We start from the raw sequence: 18,953 nt of genomic DNA, 5'->3' as shown, positions 1-18,953 counted from the left end.
TCATTTGGAGTTTTCTTGGGAAAGATATTGGAGTGGTTTGCCATTTTCTTCTACAGCTCATTTTATAGATGAAGAAACTGAGGCAAATAGGGTTAAGTGACTTGCCCAGAGTCACACAGCTAATAAGTGTCTGAGGCCAGATTTGAACTCATGAGGATGAGTCTTCTTGACTCTTGACCTGGCACTCTATCGACTATGCCCCCAATTCTCTAGCCTGTTAGTGTCCTTTTTGGATCCTGATTCTGTCACCTAGTGTGCCTTTCCCATAGTTCTTTAGGATAGTACTATCTATCTTATTCACAGCCCTCTGTAGTCATCAAAATCCCTGGAAGAACAATAAAATAAGAGATGCCTGGAATCCTAATTCTACCTGTTGTCACCAAGGATATTAATGACTACTTCTTAACTCTAATGACATTCATCCCACCTACTATACACACTAATACCCTCGAGTGTAACTGCTAAGCTCTTATTGACTCAGAAGATTGACTGCCTCTCTACCCTTCGCTCTACCACTCAATAAGCTTGGTAGCCTATGGACTCCAGAACTCTGTGATGATGCTGTTGATTAACAGGTCCATTAGATGGTTTCTGTGGTCTTTTATCTCATTGAGGGTAATCTGAATAGTTGGTAGTTATTGAGATGTCTTCTGTCCATTGCTTCTTGAAAACACTCCCCTCCTGTATTACAACATGCCAATTATAACACGGGATTTCTTCATGAAATGATCCTTGGATTCTTCAGGGACTAGAAAGTCCCTGAAGGTCATCTCCCATGCCTAGAATACACTCTCTCTTCACCTCTGCTTTGAAGCTCACTAGCTGCCTTCAGTGCTCAACTCATGAGCTACTAACTAAGGGAAGCCTTCCCTCCTTCCCATGGTTGCCATTCCTTGCTCCCTCTTCCTTAAACTATCATTATATACTTATCTCTTTATCCCCTAAATAGAATGTAAGCTCCTTGAGGACTGCGATGATTTTTTGTCTTGTCTCTACCCCTAGATCTTTACACAGTGCCTTACAAATAGTGTGTATTTAATAAATCTTCCAAATGTACCGGAAGCCTTCTTTTAGGTCTTGAAATATTTTGTGAACATCAGTGCCACACTCAGGTTCCTAAGAGAAGAAATTGTCTTGCTTTTGTTTTTCTATCCCTGGCTCCTAGCAACAATGCTTCACATACATAATAGGTACTTTATAAATGCTTACTGATTGACTGATTTGTCAGTTATTCCTTATTCTTGTTGTATATGACTAGTCTTTTTCTCTTATATGATCAATATTTTTCTACTATTCCCTTACAATGCATCTTCATTTCTAGCCAAACTGATGTCCTTATCATTTTCTGAATAAACCAAATATGGGGGGCAGCTGGGTGGCACAGTGAATAAAGCACCGGCCCTGGATTCAGTAGGACCTGAGTTCAAATCCAGCCTCAGACACTTGACACTAGTTGTGTGACCTTGGGCAAGTCACTTAACCCTCATTGCCAGACAATCAATCAATCAATCAATAAACAAATAAACAAACGAACGAATGAATGAATGAATGAATAAATAAATAAATAGCAATAACAATAACAACAAACCAAGGACCACACTGATTCACAAGTGAATTCTATCTGAGTAAACCATATGTGTTCCCATCTTTATGTCATAGACTGACTCAGAAGAATTCATATGCCCTAAACTGTAGTGCCCTACCCACCCCTAATGTGGTCTTCTTACACCATGGATATCAATGGAGCCCTTGCCAAGAGTGAACAATACAGCTTTATCTGCACAGGAATTCACTAACATCACATGATCAATGTATCTTCTTTTCCAATTATATATCTTTCTTATGTCCATAATGTCACCTATGCCATTTCTTGCAGATAGAGGGCAGCTAGGTGGTACAGTGGATAGAGTGCCAGGCCTGGAGTCAGGAAGACTCATCTTCCTGAATTCAAATCTGGCCTCATGACACTTACTAGCTGTATGACCCTGGGCAAGTCACTTAACCCTGTTTGCCTCAATTTCCTCATTGTAAAGTGAGCTAGAGAAGGAAATTACAATCAATAGCAGTATCTTGGCCAAGAAAACCCCAAAAGGGGTCATGAAAAAGTCAGACAACACTGAACTTAGGACCACATATGATCCTAAGTATGTTTCAGCATACTTAATATGCCCCTCCCCCACAACATATTTCTCTATTGCCTTTTGGTTTACTTGAAACCTTGATTCTTTAGCGATTAGGGTGTTCTAAGATTTGCATTGATAAAGCATCACTGGAGAGTATTTATGTTTGAAAGATGACTTTTGGTGCTTAGAATCATTGAAAGCACTTCCCAGTTTTCCAAATATGATCCAGGTGGCTCTTTTCCTCCTATTCAATTCTGGACCCAATGCATTGTCTATATGCAGAGCCTGTCACAGTTATCTATACTGCTGGGCTAACTCAATGGACTAGCCATTCAACTACATGACATAGTCAGACCATTCATGGTTTCCTGACTATATTATTCTTTTTTGAATAATCACTGATGCCTTTGAGGAGCTGGAATAATATATCTGATTCAATCAGCACAATTGCACTTGCTTAAAGCATCACTTGGAAAGAATTCCTCTTAGATTTAGACCTCACACATGACATTCTCCTTGACAGTGCAGAACATTGTTAGCAAATATACCTCTCCCTGCTTTCAGTCTTGCTTACTATTGATAATCAGTGTCATTAAACAGCCATTTCTGTGGTTGCATTAATAAAGAAATATTTTATGATCCTAAACAATGCATGAGATTCCTCATTGGAAAAGAGCCTTTGAGACTATTTTGCTTTAAGGTTTGCAAAATACTTTACAAATATCTCATTTTATCCTCACAACAACACTAAGAGGTATGTTATATCATTATCCCTGTTTTCCAGATGAGGAAACTAAGGCAGACAGAAATTTAAGGACTAAATGTCTGAGGCTGGATTTGACCTCAAGTAGGAAGACTCCAGGTCCAGTACTCTATCCATGATGGTTGGCACCTAGCTGTGCCAAACCCCAAATAAGGTCAGGAAGAGTCAGACAGGACAGAAAAATGACTGAAGGGCAACAAGATACAAGGACTATGAGGAATTTGGAAAAGCACGAGAAGACTTATGGACTGAGACAGAGTGAAGGAAGGAAGCAGAAACAGGAAAGCAATAGACACAATAACTGCAGAAATACAGACAAAACATTAAAATCGAGTCAAGTCTGTATAACTGTAATGATAAATATTGGCCAGTGTTAGAAGGTAAAGTTCTTGAGAGCAGGGATTATTTCATTCTTTCTTTGTACTGGCATGCCCAGAATTTAGCATACAACTCAACACATAGAAAGTACTTAATACAGTCAGTTTTGCTGTAATGGACATGTGTGTTTCCCCAAAAGCACTTCATTATGCAAAATCTGGTGATAAAAACCATAGGGCTTATGGGGAAAATAGGGTTAAAGGCAAAACACTCAAAAATGTTGTCATTGACAAAAAAATTTTAAAAAGAGATAGGTACCTAATAAAAATGGCAGCCAGTTCTATTTATGTTAAATTGTATCTAGAAAATGTGCTCCTTGAGGACATGAATCTGCTTCCCTTGAATTTTAAAGTACAGCACCGTATGGAACTACTCAAAGAATCCTGACTAGATATTCCAGTTTAACCAAGATATCTATTCCTCTGTGGCTGAGTATTCTCATTTGTATCACCTGCAAAATAGGGCCAAAGGTGATCATTTATCTGTTGACTCTGTGGTGGGGAAAGAGAGAGATGCCACTTTGACAAATAATAGCTAGGTATGTATTCTGGAAAGCTCATCTGGTCCTGCCTCTGAAACAAACTGGCTGAGGCAAATCACTGAATGTCTCAGTATACCTAGGCACGTTTCTAAGACTGTGAGTTTCAGAACAGGTGCTGATCTGTTTTGGCAAAGGGTTCTCATCAGGAGCTCCTTGTTAGGAATGAAATTACAGCTCAGTCTGATCAAGCAAACCCCCCCCCTTCCCCAAAAGTCTCATACAGTTAACTGTGCTCTGTTGTGAGGGGGACAGTATCAGCAGTGTGCCTGCTATGTCTGTTATTCATAGCTCCGATTTATTGATACATTTCCTGGAAGCCATAGAAAAGTGCTGGTAAACATTAGTCTTTCGTCCTTTCTTTAAGGGAGCAGTAACAGGAAGCACCACATGATATTAAACTTCTTCCAAGATATATAGATCTTTACGTATCCACTTTGGCAATGTTTGCCTTGCTTAAGAGGCCAATAAAGTTAATGAAACAGAAACTTTAAAAAAATTGAAATAGAAGTGGGATTGCATTTTGTAGTGCTTCAGCCCTCCTCCACCCCCACCCCCCTTACACACATGCTTTCAGCTAGACTTATAATATGGGAGAAGAGGGGAAGGAAGAAAGAGAAATCTATCTATCTATCAATCTCATGCATTGTTTAGGATCATAATATATATATATATGTGTGTGTGTGTGTGTATATGAATATCTGTGTATGTGTATATAAATGAATATATATATAATATATATGTGTGTATGTATATGAATATCTGTGTACGTGTATATAAATGTATATATGTGTGTGTATGTATATGAATATCTGTGTATGTGTGTATATATATATATGTATATATATATGTGTGTGAGTGTGTGTGTGTGTTACATATAAATACTCTGTGCCTTCTGTAAGAGGGAAGAAGGTGCCTAGTGGAAAAAGAGACAGTTTCATTATGGCCTTTACATTTACGACTAGCAGGATAATGAAGGAAGGTAATTCTGAAAGCTTTATTGCAGTTATAACATTTCCCTCAAGCACAGAGAAAGATAATAGTTAATGGATGATGTCCACAAGGATTTCTCCCCCTCCCTTGGCAGTCGTTGAAATCACTATCATTCTTCCTTTGCAACTTTGCTTTTTCAGAAGAATGGAGACAAGGAGCTATAAAGCAATGGGGACAGGGACTGGCTTCCACCGAGAGAAAGGGGATCCCTCTAGGGTGCTATCATCGCCATTGTAATATATAATGGTCATTACATTTTTATTTTGTTTTATGTAAAGATTTTCCTTTGAGGGGCTTAAGGCTATGAGGTAGGGATTATATAAAACCCAACTAGTATCAAATCACACTTAGGATACTGTTTACAACCTAGCAAGATTATGTCATGAAATTGAAAAAGAACAAATTCAATGCATATTTTTAAAAAATGACTAATTCATGCTTGATTCCATAGGGAGGGTTGAGGAGGGAGTGAGGAAGAAAATTTAGAACACAAAGTTTTAAAAAAAATCAATGTGAAGAAACGATGAGCAGGTGGATTTCAGAGAAACCTGGAAGGACTTACATGAATTGATGCTGAGTGAGATGAGCAGAACCAGGATAATATTGTACACAGTATCAACAACATTATGTGTTGATCAGCTGTGATAGACTTGACTCTTCTCAGCAACAGAATGGTCCGAGATAGTTTCAAAGGACTCATGATGGAAAATGGTCTCCAAATCCAGAAAAAAAAAAAAAAAAGAACTGTGGAATCTAGATGCAGATTATACCATACTATTTTTACTTTTTTTTGTTTTCCTTTTATGAGGTTTTCCCCTTTTGCTCTGATCCTTCTTTCACAGCATGACTAATGCAGAAATATGTTTAATGTGATTGTACATATACAACCTAAAAAAAGAAAGTTAAAAAAAAGAGTAAAGGATTCATGGATGAGATCATTTAAAACATGACTAATTCAAGTCACTTGGTCAATGCCATTATTTAGAATATACTAAAGAGAGAATTCTTTTGGCCACTGGCAATTTTTCCCCCTTAAAAGTCTGGCTTACCAAATCTGAAAAAATGAAAATTAATTGTAAAATGATTCACCAAGTGTTGCTCCATCAATAAACATTTATTAAGCACCTACTTTGCTAAGTCCTGGGGATACAAAAAGAGGCAAAGGACAGTTCCTACCCTCAATGAGCTCACAATCTAAGTGGCAAGATGGAGACAAGCTAACAAATACATACAGGATAAAAAGGAAATATTTTTTAAAAGGAGGTAGCTAGATGGCTCAGGGATTAAGCACTCAGCCTGGAAGACCTTAGTTTAAATCCATCCTCAGATACTTACCAATTGTGTGACCCTGGGCAAGTCACTTAACCTCTTTTTGCCCTAATCTTCTGGAGAAGGAAATGGCAAACCACTCCAATATCTTTGCCAAGAAAACCTCATGGAGAGTATGGTCCATGGGCTTATGAAGAGTTGGGTATGATTGAACAACAACCACCACAAATTTTTTTAAAATAAGCATTTTTATTTAAAGTTTTGGGTTCCAAATTCTATCCTGCTCTCCTTTCCTCCCCTCCCCCCCCCACCTGAGGTGGTAAGGAATCGGACTTAGGTTATATACATGTGCAATTATGTTACTGAGAATTGCTAAGTCATTCATAATCCTTCATCAAACAATTTTGTTACTACATATAATGTTCTCCTGGTTCTGTTCACTTTACATCAGTTCATGTAAGTTTTTCCAGGTTTTCCTGAAATCATCCTGCTTGTCATTTCTTATAGCAAAATAATATTCCATTATAATCATATACCACAGATTGTTTAGCCATTCCACAATTGATGGGCATTCATTCGATTTCCAATTCTTAGCCACCACAAAAAGAGTTGCTGTAAATATTTTTTCTGCATTAGTCATCTTGTGAAAGAAGAATCAGAACACAAGGCAAAAACCTCAAAAAAGAAAGAAAAAAAACCAGCCAAAAAGTAGAAACAGTATGGTTCAATCTGCATTCAAAACCCACAGTTCATTTTTCTGGATGTGGAGAACATTTTCTATCATGAGTTCTTTGTAATTGTCTTGGATCATTGCATTGCTGAGAAGAGCCAAGTATATCACAGTTGATCATCACACAATGTTGCTGTTACTATGTAGAATGTTCTGCTGGTTCTGCTCACTTCACCCAGCATCAGTCCACTCAAGTCTTTCCAGGTTTTTCTGAAATCTGCCTGCTTATCATTTCTTACAGCACAATAGTATTCCAATATATATTCATATGCCACAACTTGTTCAGCCATTCCCCAATTGATGGATATTCCCTCGATTTCCAATTCTTTGCCGCCACAAAGAGAGCTGCTACAAATATGTTTGTACATGTGGTTCCTTTTCTCTTTTCTACGATCTCTCTAGGATGCTGTAAATATTTTTGTACAAATAGATCCTTTCCCCTTTTTATGGATGTCTTTCGGGCATAAACCTAACAGTGTATTGCTGTATCAAAGGGCATGCACAGTTTGATAGCCCTTTGGGCATAGTTCCAAATTGCTCTCCAGAATGGTTGGCTCAGTTCATGATTCCACCAACAGTGGATGAGTGTCCCAGTTTTCCCACATCCCCTCCAACATCCAACATTTTCCATTTTTGTCGTATTAGCCATTCTGATATGTGTGAGGTTAAAACCATAAAATTTAAAAAGGAAAGCCACTAGAATTTGCAGTGGATTAGATTTTTGTTGGGATTTTAAGGAAGCCAGGAAAGCCAGTAGGCATAGATGAGAAGAAAGGTCATTCCAGGTATAGAAGACAGCCAGGGAACATGCCCAGAGCCAAGAGATGGATTATTTTGTTTATGGAATAGTCAGGAGGCCAGTGCCACTGAATTGAAAAGTACATGTCAGGGAATAAGATATAAGAAAACTGGAAAGGTAGTGTAAAGAATTAATTTTTATTTGAGCTTTTTAAGCCTTGATGAACACTGGCCTGGGGCTCAGCAAACTGCACGGTGCTCCACCCACTGGTTGTAGCCATTGCCGGGACTCCGACACCTTACATCATCACCACTCGCCAATGCCTACAGGGGCCTGGCAAAATTATAACAATTGGAAGCCTAGTGAGGGCAGTCATGTGACTGTCAGAGCGGCCATCCCATTGGCTGGGACTGTGTGGGGTGTTTCTAGGTTTGGGGGAGGAGAATTGGGCATTCTAGGTGGAAGCTGGAGAGAGACAGGCGTTCTGCTGCGTATTTTCAGCTGATTCCTGGGCGGTGGTATTTTTCAGGTATTATAATTTCCCTTTCCCCATTTTTATTTCCTTTCCCTTGATCCTACTGATCCTGTTTGTATTTTTTTTTAAGTTCGTTCTTGTTAAAATAAATCTTGTTCTGTTTTGAGGGAGCCTGCTGGTTTCCTTCCTTGCCCCAATATTGCGGTGAGCCGCTTAGCTAGCACTCCCCAATTAAAAATTGGTCCCCATAGTAGGAGAATGTCTTTGAATGCTAAACAAAGGATTTCTTATTTGATTTTAAAGGTGATAGGGAGTCACTGGAGTTTACTGGGCAATGAAATGAGAACTACACTTTAGGAAAATCACTTTGGTGGCTGAATGGATTGAGTGGGCAGAGACTCTTCTCACCTGAGGCATTTATTAATTGCTTACCATGTGCCAAGCACTTAGCTAAGTAAGGGGGATACACATGTAGCAAGTATCTCTCTAGATTTTTTATCCTACAGCCTGGGATGGTGACACCTCTTCAGAGTTCTAGGGGTACCCCCTTGGGCTTGGGGTATTTTTTCTTTAATGCCATTAGTTCTACCCTCCAAAAGTTTTGCTCCACCCTCTACTGACACCAAGGACTAGAACCCCAGTTCCATTTAACATTTTAACATCATTTCATTTTTATACTGTCCCCATTCTACCTTGGTCTTTGGGGAAAACAGGCTCAGGTTTAGCATAGTTTCTTTCTTTCTTTTTTTTAGTGAGGCAATTGGGCTTAAGTGACTTGCCCAGGGTCACACAGCTAGTAAGTGTTAAGTGTCTGAGGTCAGATTTGAACTCAGGTACTCCTGACTCCAGGGCCGGTGCTCTATCTACTGCGCCATCTAGCTGCCCCTTAGCATAGTTTCTACACAGCATTGGTCCCATCAAACTTATATCCAAATACAGCATTGCTTTTGGATACATCTTCATCACAGATTAGATAGGTATAGGATAAAGCATTTATTAAGGGCACTTATTATATGCAGCTACATGTAACCACAGTGGATTGAGCTCCTGGCCTGAAGTCAGGAAGAACTGAGTTTAAATCTGGCTTCAGACACTTAGGGGACCCTAAGCTGTGGGACCCTAGACAAGTCACAACCTCTGCCTTAATCCACTGGGGAAGGAAATGGTAAACCATTCCACTACCTTTGCTAAGAAAATCCCATGCACAGTATGGTCCATGGGGTCATGAAGAGTCAGACACAATTGAATAACAGCAACAACAATAATATGCTAAATAGTAGGAACTTAAATACCAGCCAAAAAAATATTTCCTACCCTAAGGGAGCTTCTGTCCTCTTCTCCTTGATACTCTCTTCCCTCTAGGATTTTGTGACACTACTCTCTCCTGGTTATTCTCCTACCTGTCTGACCACTTCTTCTCAATCTCCTTTGCTGGATCTTCATCCAGATTGTGCCAACTGACTTTGTTGATGTCCCCTGAAGTTCTTTGGTGGCCTTTCTTCTCTTCTTCCTCTGTACTATTTCATTTGATGATCCCATCAGATATCATGGATCCAATTATCATCTCTGTGCAGATGACACTCAGATCTGATTATCTAGCACTTAACTTTCTGTTGACATCTAGTTTCACATCTCTAACTGTCTTCTGTATAGCTTGAACTGGATGGTCTATACATATCTTAAACCCAAAATGTCTAAAACCAAACTCAGTGTCTTTCCCAAAAACCCTTCCCTATTTCTAACTTTCTTTTTACTGTCAAGGGTACCAGCATCCTCCTAGTCACCCAGGCTCACAACCTAGGTATCCTCCTTGACTCCTCACCCTTACCACCATTCTCATATCCAATCAGTTGTCAAATTCTGTGAGTTCTACCTTAATAAAATCTCTCAGATCATCTCTCTTCTCTCCTCTGACTTTGCTACCATCCTGGTGCATGTCCTCATTACCTCAAGCCTGTACAACTGAAATAGCCTGCTGGTTAGTCTCCCCACCCCAATCCATCCTCCATTCAACTCAACCATCAAACTGTCAGACCTAAAGCTTAGGTCTGACAATGTCACTCCCTTCCCCATTCAAAAAACTCCATGGACTTTCTATAAGCTCCAGAACCAAATATAAAACAACCCGTTTAGCTTTTCAAGCCCATTAAAACCTGGTTCCATCCTACCTCTCCAGCCTTCTTACACCTTACTACCCCTTTCCTCACATACTCTGTGATCCAGTGATTCAGGCTTCCTCACTGTTTCTCAGATAAGATGCTCCATCTCTTTCCTGACTATTTTCACTGTCTGTCCTCATGCCTGGAACTCTTTCCCCCATCCCAACCATTCATCCTAGCTTCCTTGTTTTCCTTCAAGTCTCAGCTAAACTTTCTGGAAGAAATCTTCCCCAGTCCTTCTTACCCTTACTGCTTTCACTCTGATACTATCTCCAATTTATCTTGTATATATCTTATTTGTAGTTATTTGTATATTTATTGTCTCTCTCATTAGGCTGTGAGCTCCTTGAGAGCAGGGACTACTTTTGCCTGGAAAGTGGAAGTGTGGAGCAAACATATTAAGGAAGGATTTGGAAAATTCTGGAGAGAAGTTGGGAGAGAAGTGAGCATGCGTGGCATGGACACTTCTTGGCCATAGCTCTACGTGGGATGAATTTCATAAGGAGTTGCCAGTCTCTAGGAATCCCAGATTATTTAGGAGCCTCATATATATAATTTTCTTGGAGCAGGTGATAAACTTGTGCCTCACAAAGTCACTCAGGATTGAGTAAGTATCTCTGATAATACGGTGTTTCCTCAACACGTGAGGACATGGAGACAGTGGTGTGATTTCAAGGGGAATGATGTGTAGTTTTCCATTCTTGATCTTCCCAGGATTCCCCTCAAACCCAATAATCCCCCCTACCCCACATCAAAGCTTGCTACTTATATGAAAAACATTTTATTTTGATTTATAATTCTTTTTTTTTTTTTTTCAGGGCAATGGGGGTTAAGTGACTTGCCCAGGGTCACACAGCTAGTAAGTGTCAAGTGTGTGAGGCCGGATTTGAACTCAGGTACTCCTGACTCCAGGACCAGTGCTTTATCCACTGTGCCACCTAGCCGCCCCCTGATTTATAATTCTTGAATGTGTAACTTCATGCACTTGAAGCTTGATGTACTCTCCTCAAATATCATAAAAGATGAGCTTTCCTCAGCAGACTGTTTTGCGTGGAAATGATCCCATCTTTCCAAGCAGGAACTCATCAGTTAGAGGAAAGGGCTGCAGGTGTGGAGACACTTTCCAAGGTGAGGAGGCTGCTGGCAAGGAGGTCTCAGGTACTAGCATCTCACAGTCACTCTTCATTCCTCAAGGCATTGATGCTGGGCTGGTTGTGAAATCCAGAAAACTTCTTGACCTCCTGATTGGAGGATGGATTGGAGTAAGGAGAGACTTGAGGCTGTTAGACCAATTAGAAGGTTATTGAAATAGTCCAGGCATGAAGTATTGCATACTTGCACCAATGTAATATCTGTGCGAATGGAGAAAGACTTACAGGGGAGATGCTATGAACACAGAATTGATAATACCTGACAATAGATTGTATATGTGGGTGTCTAATTTAAAGCAATTTGCTTGCCTTCTCAAGGAGAGAAGAAGGAAGGGAGAGGAGGGAGAGATTTGGAACTTAATTTAAAAAATAAATGTTAAAAATTGTTTTTACATATAATTGAGAAAACTTAAAAAAAAAAGATTGTATATGTGGGGCATGAATGAGAAATTGAGGGTGACATCATACTATTTTTTCCAATTTTTAAACATTTTTATTTAAAGTTTTGAGTCCCACAGTAGTAAATGACACTAGTAATGTAGTGTTTGATAAACCCAAAGACTTCAGCTTCTGGGATAGGAACTCAGTATTTGACAAAAACTGCTGGGAAAACTGGAAGACAGCATGGCAGAAATTAGGCATAGACCAACATCTTACACCTTATACTAAAATAAGGTCAAAATGGATACATGATTTAGACATGAGGTGATACCATAGGAAAATTAGGAGAGAAAGGAATAGTCTACCTTTCAGGTCTTTGGAAAGGAGAACAGTTTATGACCAAACAAGAGATAGAGAATATTATGAAATGCAAAATGGATGATTTTGATTACATTAAATTAAAAAGGTTTTGTACAAACAGAAGCAATGCATCCAAAATTAGAAGGGAGGCAGATAGCTGGGAAACAATTTTTATGGCCAGTACTTCTGATAAGGCCTCATTTCTAAAATATATAGGGAACTAAATCGAATTATAAGAATCCAAGTCATTCCCCAATTGAGAAATGGCCAAAGGATATGAACAGGCAGTTTTCTGATGAAGAAATCAAAGCTATCTATTCCCATATGAAAAAATGCTCTAAATCACTAATGATTAGAGAGATGCAAATTAAAACAACTCTGAGGTACCACCTGACAGCTATCAGATTGACTAAAATGACAAAAAAGGAAAATAATAAATGTTGGATAAGCTGTGGAAAAGTTGGAACACTAATGCATTGTTGGTGGAGCTGTGAACTGATCCAACCATTCTGGAGAGCAATTTGGAATCATGCCCAAAGGGCTATAAAGCTGTGCATACCCTTTGACCCAGCAATACCATTTTTGGGGTCTTTTTCCCAAAGAGATCATGGAAAAGGGAAAAGGACCCACATGTACAAAAATATTTATAGCTGCTCTTTATGTGGTGGCAAGGAATTGGAAGTTGAGGGGATGCCCATCAATTGGGGAATGGCTGGACAAGTTGTGGTATATGAATGTAATAGAATACTATTGTGCTATAAGAAACAATGAGCAGGAGGAGTTCAGAGAAACCTGGAGGTTCTTGCGTGGGCTGATGATGAGTGAGATGAGCAGAACCAGGAGAACATTGTACACAGTATCATCAACATTGTGTGTTGATCTGCTGTGATGGACTATATTCATCTCACCAATGCAATGGTACAGAAGAGTTCCAGGGGACTCATGATGGAAGAGGATCTCCAAATCCAGGAAAAAAAAAAAAAAGAACTGTGTAGTATGGATGCTGATTGAACCATGCTATTTCTTTTGTTTTTGGTGCTGTTGTTTTTCTATTTTGAGGTTTTTCCTCATTGCTCTGATTTTTCTCTTATAGCATGACTAATGCAGAAACATGTTTAATGTTATTATATATATGTGTGTATATATATATATATATATGTATATATCCTATATCAGATCACCTGCTGTCTAGGGGAGGGTGGAGGGAGGGAGAAAAATCTGAAATTGGGAAGCTTGTATAAACAAAAGTTGAGAACTATCTTTACATGTAACTGGAAAAAAATAAAATACTTTATTAAAAAAAAAAGTTTTGAGTTCCAAATTCTACCCTCTTCTCCCTTCTCCCCAAGATGGTAAGCAATCAGATATGAGTTATACAACATCATACTATTTTTATTATCCCCGATTTGATTGTAAGAATTGAAACCCTTTTATTTCCTTTTTGTTTGTTTGTTTGTTTGGGGGGGGGCAATAAGGGTTAAGTGACTTGCCCAAGGTCGCACAGCTAGTGTCAATTATCTGAGGCTGGATTTGAACTCAGGTCTTCCTGAATCCAGGGCCCGTGCTTTATTCCACTGTGCCACCTAGCTGCCCCCCTTTATTTCTTTAATAGCTACTGACAGCACAGGACAGAATGGTCATAGAAATTAGAGTTGGGGAGGATCTTGAAGATAATTTTTATCCAACTCAGTTTCTTTATTTTACAGGATGATTTACCCAAGGTCACACAGGTAGAAAATAATGAGGCCAGGATTTTAAACCGAGCCTTCTGCCTAAATCCAGGGCTCTTTTCCACTATACAGTGCCAAGCTTGGGTCTTTAACTGGGCTGGAGAGTTGAGAAGAGTATACCTAAGTACTAGGCTCTGAGGATAGGCAAAAATGTTGAAGAGAGGGGGAAGATAATAAAAGGGAAAGAAAAGTAGGGAGGACAATAAGTGGGAGGAGAAAAACAGTGGAAGGGAAAGATACACAGAAAGAAAAAAACATAGAGAAGGCACAGAATAATGGAAAGAAATGAGAATAATTTAAATTTTATATCACTTTAAGATATACAAAGTGCTTTCCCTCAAAACAACTTTGTGAGTTTGGTGGTGCAAGTATCATTACTTCCATTTTAAAGGCCAGGAAATTGAAGTTCTGATAGGTTAAGAGATTTGCCCAGAATCTCATTGGCAGTCAGTATGGGAGCCAGGTTTTGAGAATTAAACACAGAACTTTTGACTCTAAAATTAGTGTTCTTTTTCACTACATCATGCTGGCTTTTTTTTTTTTTGAGAGACAAACTGAGGGAGTTAAGGAAATGGACAGAGAGACAGAGACCGACAGACAGAAATCAAAAGGCCAAGACAAAAGCGCAGGTACAAAAAGACAGAGACAAAAATTTAATGAGATAGAGAAAGAAGCAAAAAGTGGGATGGAAAGAAAAGTCAAGGGGAGGAGAGAGAGAGAGATAGAAAAGGGAGGATGGAAATTGATCGAGGAGACTGAAACTACAACCCCCATAATCCCTTGCGGCTCCCCCCACCCCCGCACTCCATCGTGGTCTCCAAGGCAACCGGTCCTAAACAAGATGGCCGCCTCCGGGACTGTATCCCGGTGACACGTTTCTCCATCTCTGGGACTCTCCTTGGGGAGCCTTTCTCGCCAACCGAGTCATGTCGTCCCCCGAGCTGAGATATAATCGCTCTTCGATGACTACCAATTTCCCTTTGGGGCAAAAGCTGCCAAGCGGCTTCTCCAGCGTCTCCTTCTTCCTCCAGCAGCTCTTCCACAATGATCCTTCGCTGCGTTTAGGCTTCGACGACGAGGACGAAGCCGAGGAGGAAGAGGACAACTTGGAGGCTGAGGAGGAATCATCCGAGTCTGAAGAGGAGATGCCCGTGGTGGAGGTGAGCGCTCTTCCTCCACAGCCCGTCCGGGCCGCTCCCCCGAAGCCCTGCCAAAGTCCCCGAAGTCCAGTCGGATGTGCCTCCTCGCTTGCCCTCTCCCCGTGCCCTCTCCGTACAGATGCGCCCCGTGGTCCCTCCCCCCCCCACTCTGTGGCCAGATGCGCCCCTCTGCACCTCCATCCGACATGTCCTCTCCGTTGCCACATACACCTCTCCCCAGCGTCACTCCTCTAGATGTCCCCTTCATAACCAAATGCACTCCTCTGGTTCCTCCCTCCCACCTTCCCTCTCTACGGACAGTTGTGTCCGCTCCTCCCCACATAACTTCTCGGAGTCAGATGTGCTCCCCTTCTGCTGTCCCCACCACCACCACAGCCCATCCAAGACCAGATGCGTCCCCACTCCTATGTAGGTATGATTCCCCCCCCCCTCCCGCCCCTATCAAATACGTCCCTCTGTTTCCCCTTCACCTCTCTAGAGCCAGAGGTACTCCCACATAATACTTCCTTGGCCAGATGTGCCCTTCTGCTCCACACCCCCCCACACCCCCGCCAGCTCCCCTTCCCATAGTGCCACCCCCTAGGGAACCTGAGTCTTAGGTCGCCTCTTCTGGTTTGTAGGGTTACTTCTGTGGCACCTGCCAACAGCAAGGCATTCTATGTTTCTCCATTCTCCTTATTCATGACTACTATTCTCTCCTGCCTTATTGCTTTCACCTAGGCCAACCAGAAGCAAAACTGGATGCCTTTGACATCCCTACTGCTCCACCCTTACCTTCCCCTTCAAATACTACCTGAACTCATAGTGGTTTGGCAGCTCTTTTTCTTGCTCTGTTATATATTAAAAAACAAAACACAACAAACCTCTGCTCTCTGGGAAAACCGGGATAGGGCCATTTACACTAGTGTAAATGACTGATAAGGCTTAAGGTATCACTCTTACATTTTAACTAATCCAGTGATGAGGTATTCTGTAGGTCTTTAAGGGAATTAATCACACTGCTGCTTACTGTAAGGCTGCTAAAAGCCAGGCCCTACTTTCCACATTCTTTCAATCCTCCGTTTTAAGCATCACCCATTTCCCATGCTTCTCCATTTCTCTTCCTAAATGTCAATCCCTTTTAAAATTGTCACCTTGTCTTTAGCTCTCTATCACAAAATTTTCACAGAATCTGGGGGGTTGTATCTGAACAGGTATTTCCCTACAATATTCCCAACCAGTGGTTCTTCATCTTATTTCCCCTACCCCCATTACTTCATTCCCTTTTCTTTAGTTTTCCCTCTCTGTACCCCTTTAACAAGTGCATTATTTCTTCTCTATCACAAACCCCCAAGAAATCTCATTCTCTTAATCCCGTCCCTACTCTCATGAAACTTTTTGTTGCCTTCCGCTTCATTACTTTTCTTTATTTTGCTTTTCTATTTCTTTCTCCATTCTCACTAACACCCCTGCTTTCATCATCCCCTTTTGCCATCACCTCATTTTACTCCCATTACCTAAACCTTAGTCACTCCCTTTACTGTTTTCAGCTCATTTGCACAGTTCCCTTTATGTCCATTTAAGGATAACCCCCCCCCCCAATTTTCTCTGTCTTCCTCCCTTTCTATTCGCCACTATGTATTTTAAGTCAGTACTATAGACTAGTAACTTTTTCCCATCTTTGTGATACCCACTGCTGTTCTTAAATGTGATATCTGCAAAACTGCCACATTGTTTTGCAGGTTTAAGGTGTTTGTGTGGTTTCCATCGGGGTCTGCCCCAGAGGAATTCACAATGAATCACCAGTTTACTTTATTATTCTTCTAATTAACATCTGCTTTTCCTCTATGGGGTTCATTAGAACCATTGTTAATCTGTCTTCTGCATGCTATTAACAAAACAGTAGAGTTTGACTTTCACTTGATAGTCATTTTTGAATCATTTGGTTTGTGTGTAGAGATTCTTTTTGCTATTCTGATTCTGATATAAAACTGACCAAGTTATAAATATTCTGTAATTTTTATTTTTATTTCGACTTTCTTCCAAAGCTGAAGGAGCAATACATTTACCTTTCGAAATAAAAAATTTTAAAGGAGAAGCCCTGTGGGCTTGTTGGTCAATTTCCCTCCAAACTTTAGCCTCATGATTGAGAGTAATGGGATGATGAAGGTGATGGTAATTCTGTAATAGTTCTATTCCTAGGGTCTAGAAAGCATTAGAATACTTTTTGGGTTTTATTAAGCATTTTCCTTTCTATTAACCATGGCACTTAACCCTCAGTGCCTACCACAGGTTACTCTCCATTTAGTAGAAACTTAATAAAGTTTTGCTAAATTGAATTGAATTTAATATTGTGTTGGATTAATTTATTTCTCCCATCCCTTCCCCAATCTTTGCTTCCTCATCCACTCATGGACTCAAAAACATATACATATAGATTGTACATCCTATAAGTTAGGTGGTATGGGTGGGGAATAATAAAAGCATGAAATTTTTAGGTCCTGATAGAAGATTCTTTGGTTAGTCTTTGTGGAAAAGGGAAATCTTGCAGGAGCATAAGCCTATGACTCCAGGACTGGAGCAAATAACTTGGTCAGCAGGGGATTACTAGGTTAAGTGGAAAAGATTTTTCTAGGTTTTAGTCAATAAGCTACAGAGAGGTAGTGGTTTTGGTCCCAGTGAATTGTAAGGGGTGTATACAATATAAGGTTCTGAAATCTTACTAGATACTACATTGCTACAGGTTAGGCTTAACTGGTCAACCACGGGACCCAGGGGTTAGGTAATAGCTGGCAAATGCTAGTCCATGACACTCTAGGGTCACTACACTGTTTTCTGATTGAAACATGTGCCAGTCTAATAATATTTTTGGAATTGAGCACAAAACATTTGATTCTAGAGGAAGAATCCAATGAAATGTGTACATTAGAACCTCTTCAGCAAAAACACCAGAGGATATATGTCCTTAGATGTAACTATACATTCATGTTTGAATTTTGTAAATTCTGTGACAATCAAGATAGTCATTTCATTGGTTTATAAGAACTACATATGTCATTTACACACCTTCAAGTAAGAGTGAAATGACAAAATGTCTTATGGGCTGATATGATTTTGGTACTAACTACTGGAAATATAACGTAGGTGCTAGGCATGACTGTCTGAATGCTGTTTCCTTTCATAATAAACTTTATTTTTCTGGCTTCCTTATTATTTTTCTTTTCAGAATGAGTTCGATGGAGTACTCAGAGAAGAAGCAGTGGCTGAAGCACTCTGTAAACTTGGGCCGCTCAGGTCCTGGTACTGAGCAAAGTCTACCTCAAACCTAGCATTACCAGTGAGTATAACAGAATGCCAGTGATTGTGAGTGTTTGTACATCTGGGACATGAAACGTATTGGTTTCTTAATTTTTCTCCAATGTTCATTGATTTGGGGATGACTAGGAACCATCCCAAATCCAAACCATTTCATATTGGTGGAAATTGATGTTAACAGCTACTCATATAGATGCCAAACTTCAGGGAATCCCTACCATGTTTGGATTACCAGGCCCCAAGATCCTTGACTAATTATTGCTCTCAACACTTCCGTCTTTTCATGATAAGTATTAATACAAGCCTAACACCTCTGGAGCACCCTTCTTCAGGGCAGGAAACTGAAAGAAGCCTCAGCTGATACAATTCAGTTAGGCGGTATTTGATATCATATTACTTGCTCCATACTGGTACCTGCTGTTTGTTGGTTTAGCAACATGGGGATCACTTAAACCAACAGTAACAGACCAGAGCAGTTTGACATAATTACAACTCAAAAATACTACCGTTCTACGTCCAAAATTCTCTCTGAATCCAAATTAAAGTAAGTGGTTTTGTATTGAGTTGATTTATTTCTATGTGTGTCAAGGTCAGCCACCCTTCCAAAGAAAATGTTTCAAAGATACAGGTTTTGTAAAGAATTTTTTTGTTATTCAGTAAATATTTGCCTTTAAATGTCATTCATTGAAGAGCAATAGCACAGAATTTGA

At 40.0% G+C, this 18,953-nt stretch overlaps 1 protein-coding gene across 1 annotated transcript in view; it reads left to right on the top strand.

Annotated features, from left to right (window-relative positions):
• The first annotated feature begins 14,641 nt into the window (after nt 1-14,641).
• Nucleotides 14,642-18,953, top strand: part of LRGUK (leucine rich repeats and guanylate kinase domain containing) — a 130,567-nt gene continuing 126,255 nt past the window's right edge. The window contains 3 exon segments of the mRNA XM_043967863.1: nt 14,642-14,949; nt 18,155-18,208; nt 18,210-18,240. Of these exon segments, the coding sequence (XP_043823798.1) occupies nt 14,716-14,949; nt 18,155-18,208; nt 18,210-18,240 (319 nt within the window). The 5' untranslated portion in view covers nt 14,642-14,715.

Source organism: Dromiciops gliroides, chromosome 5 (genome assembly GCF_019393635.1).
Source record: "Dromiciops gliroides isolate mDroGli1 chromosome 5, mDroGli1.pri, whole genome shotgun sequence".
Taxonomy (NCBI): Eukaryota; Metazoa; Chordata; class Mammalia; order Microbiotheria; family Microbiotheriidae; genus Dromiciops; species Dromiciops gliroides.
The sequence above is the reverse complement of the archived record's forward strand: the minus strand, read 5'-3'. Positions and strand labels throughout refer to the sequence as shown.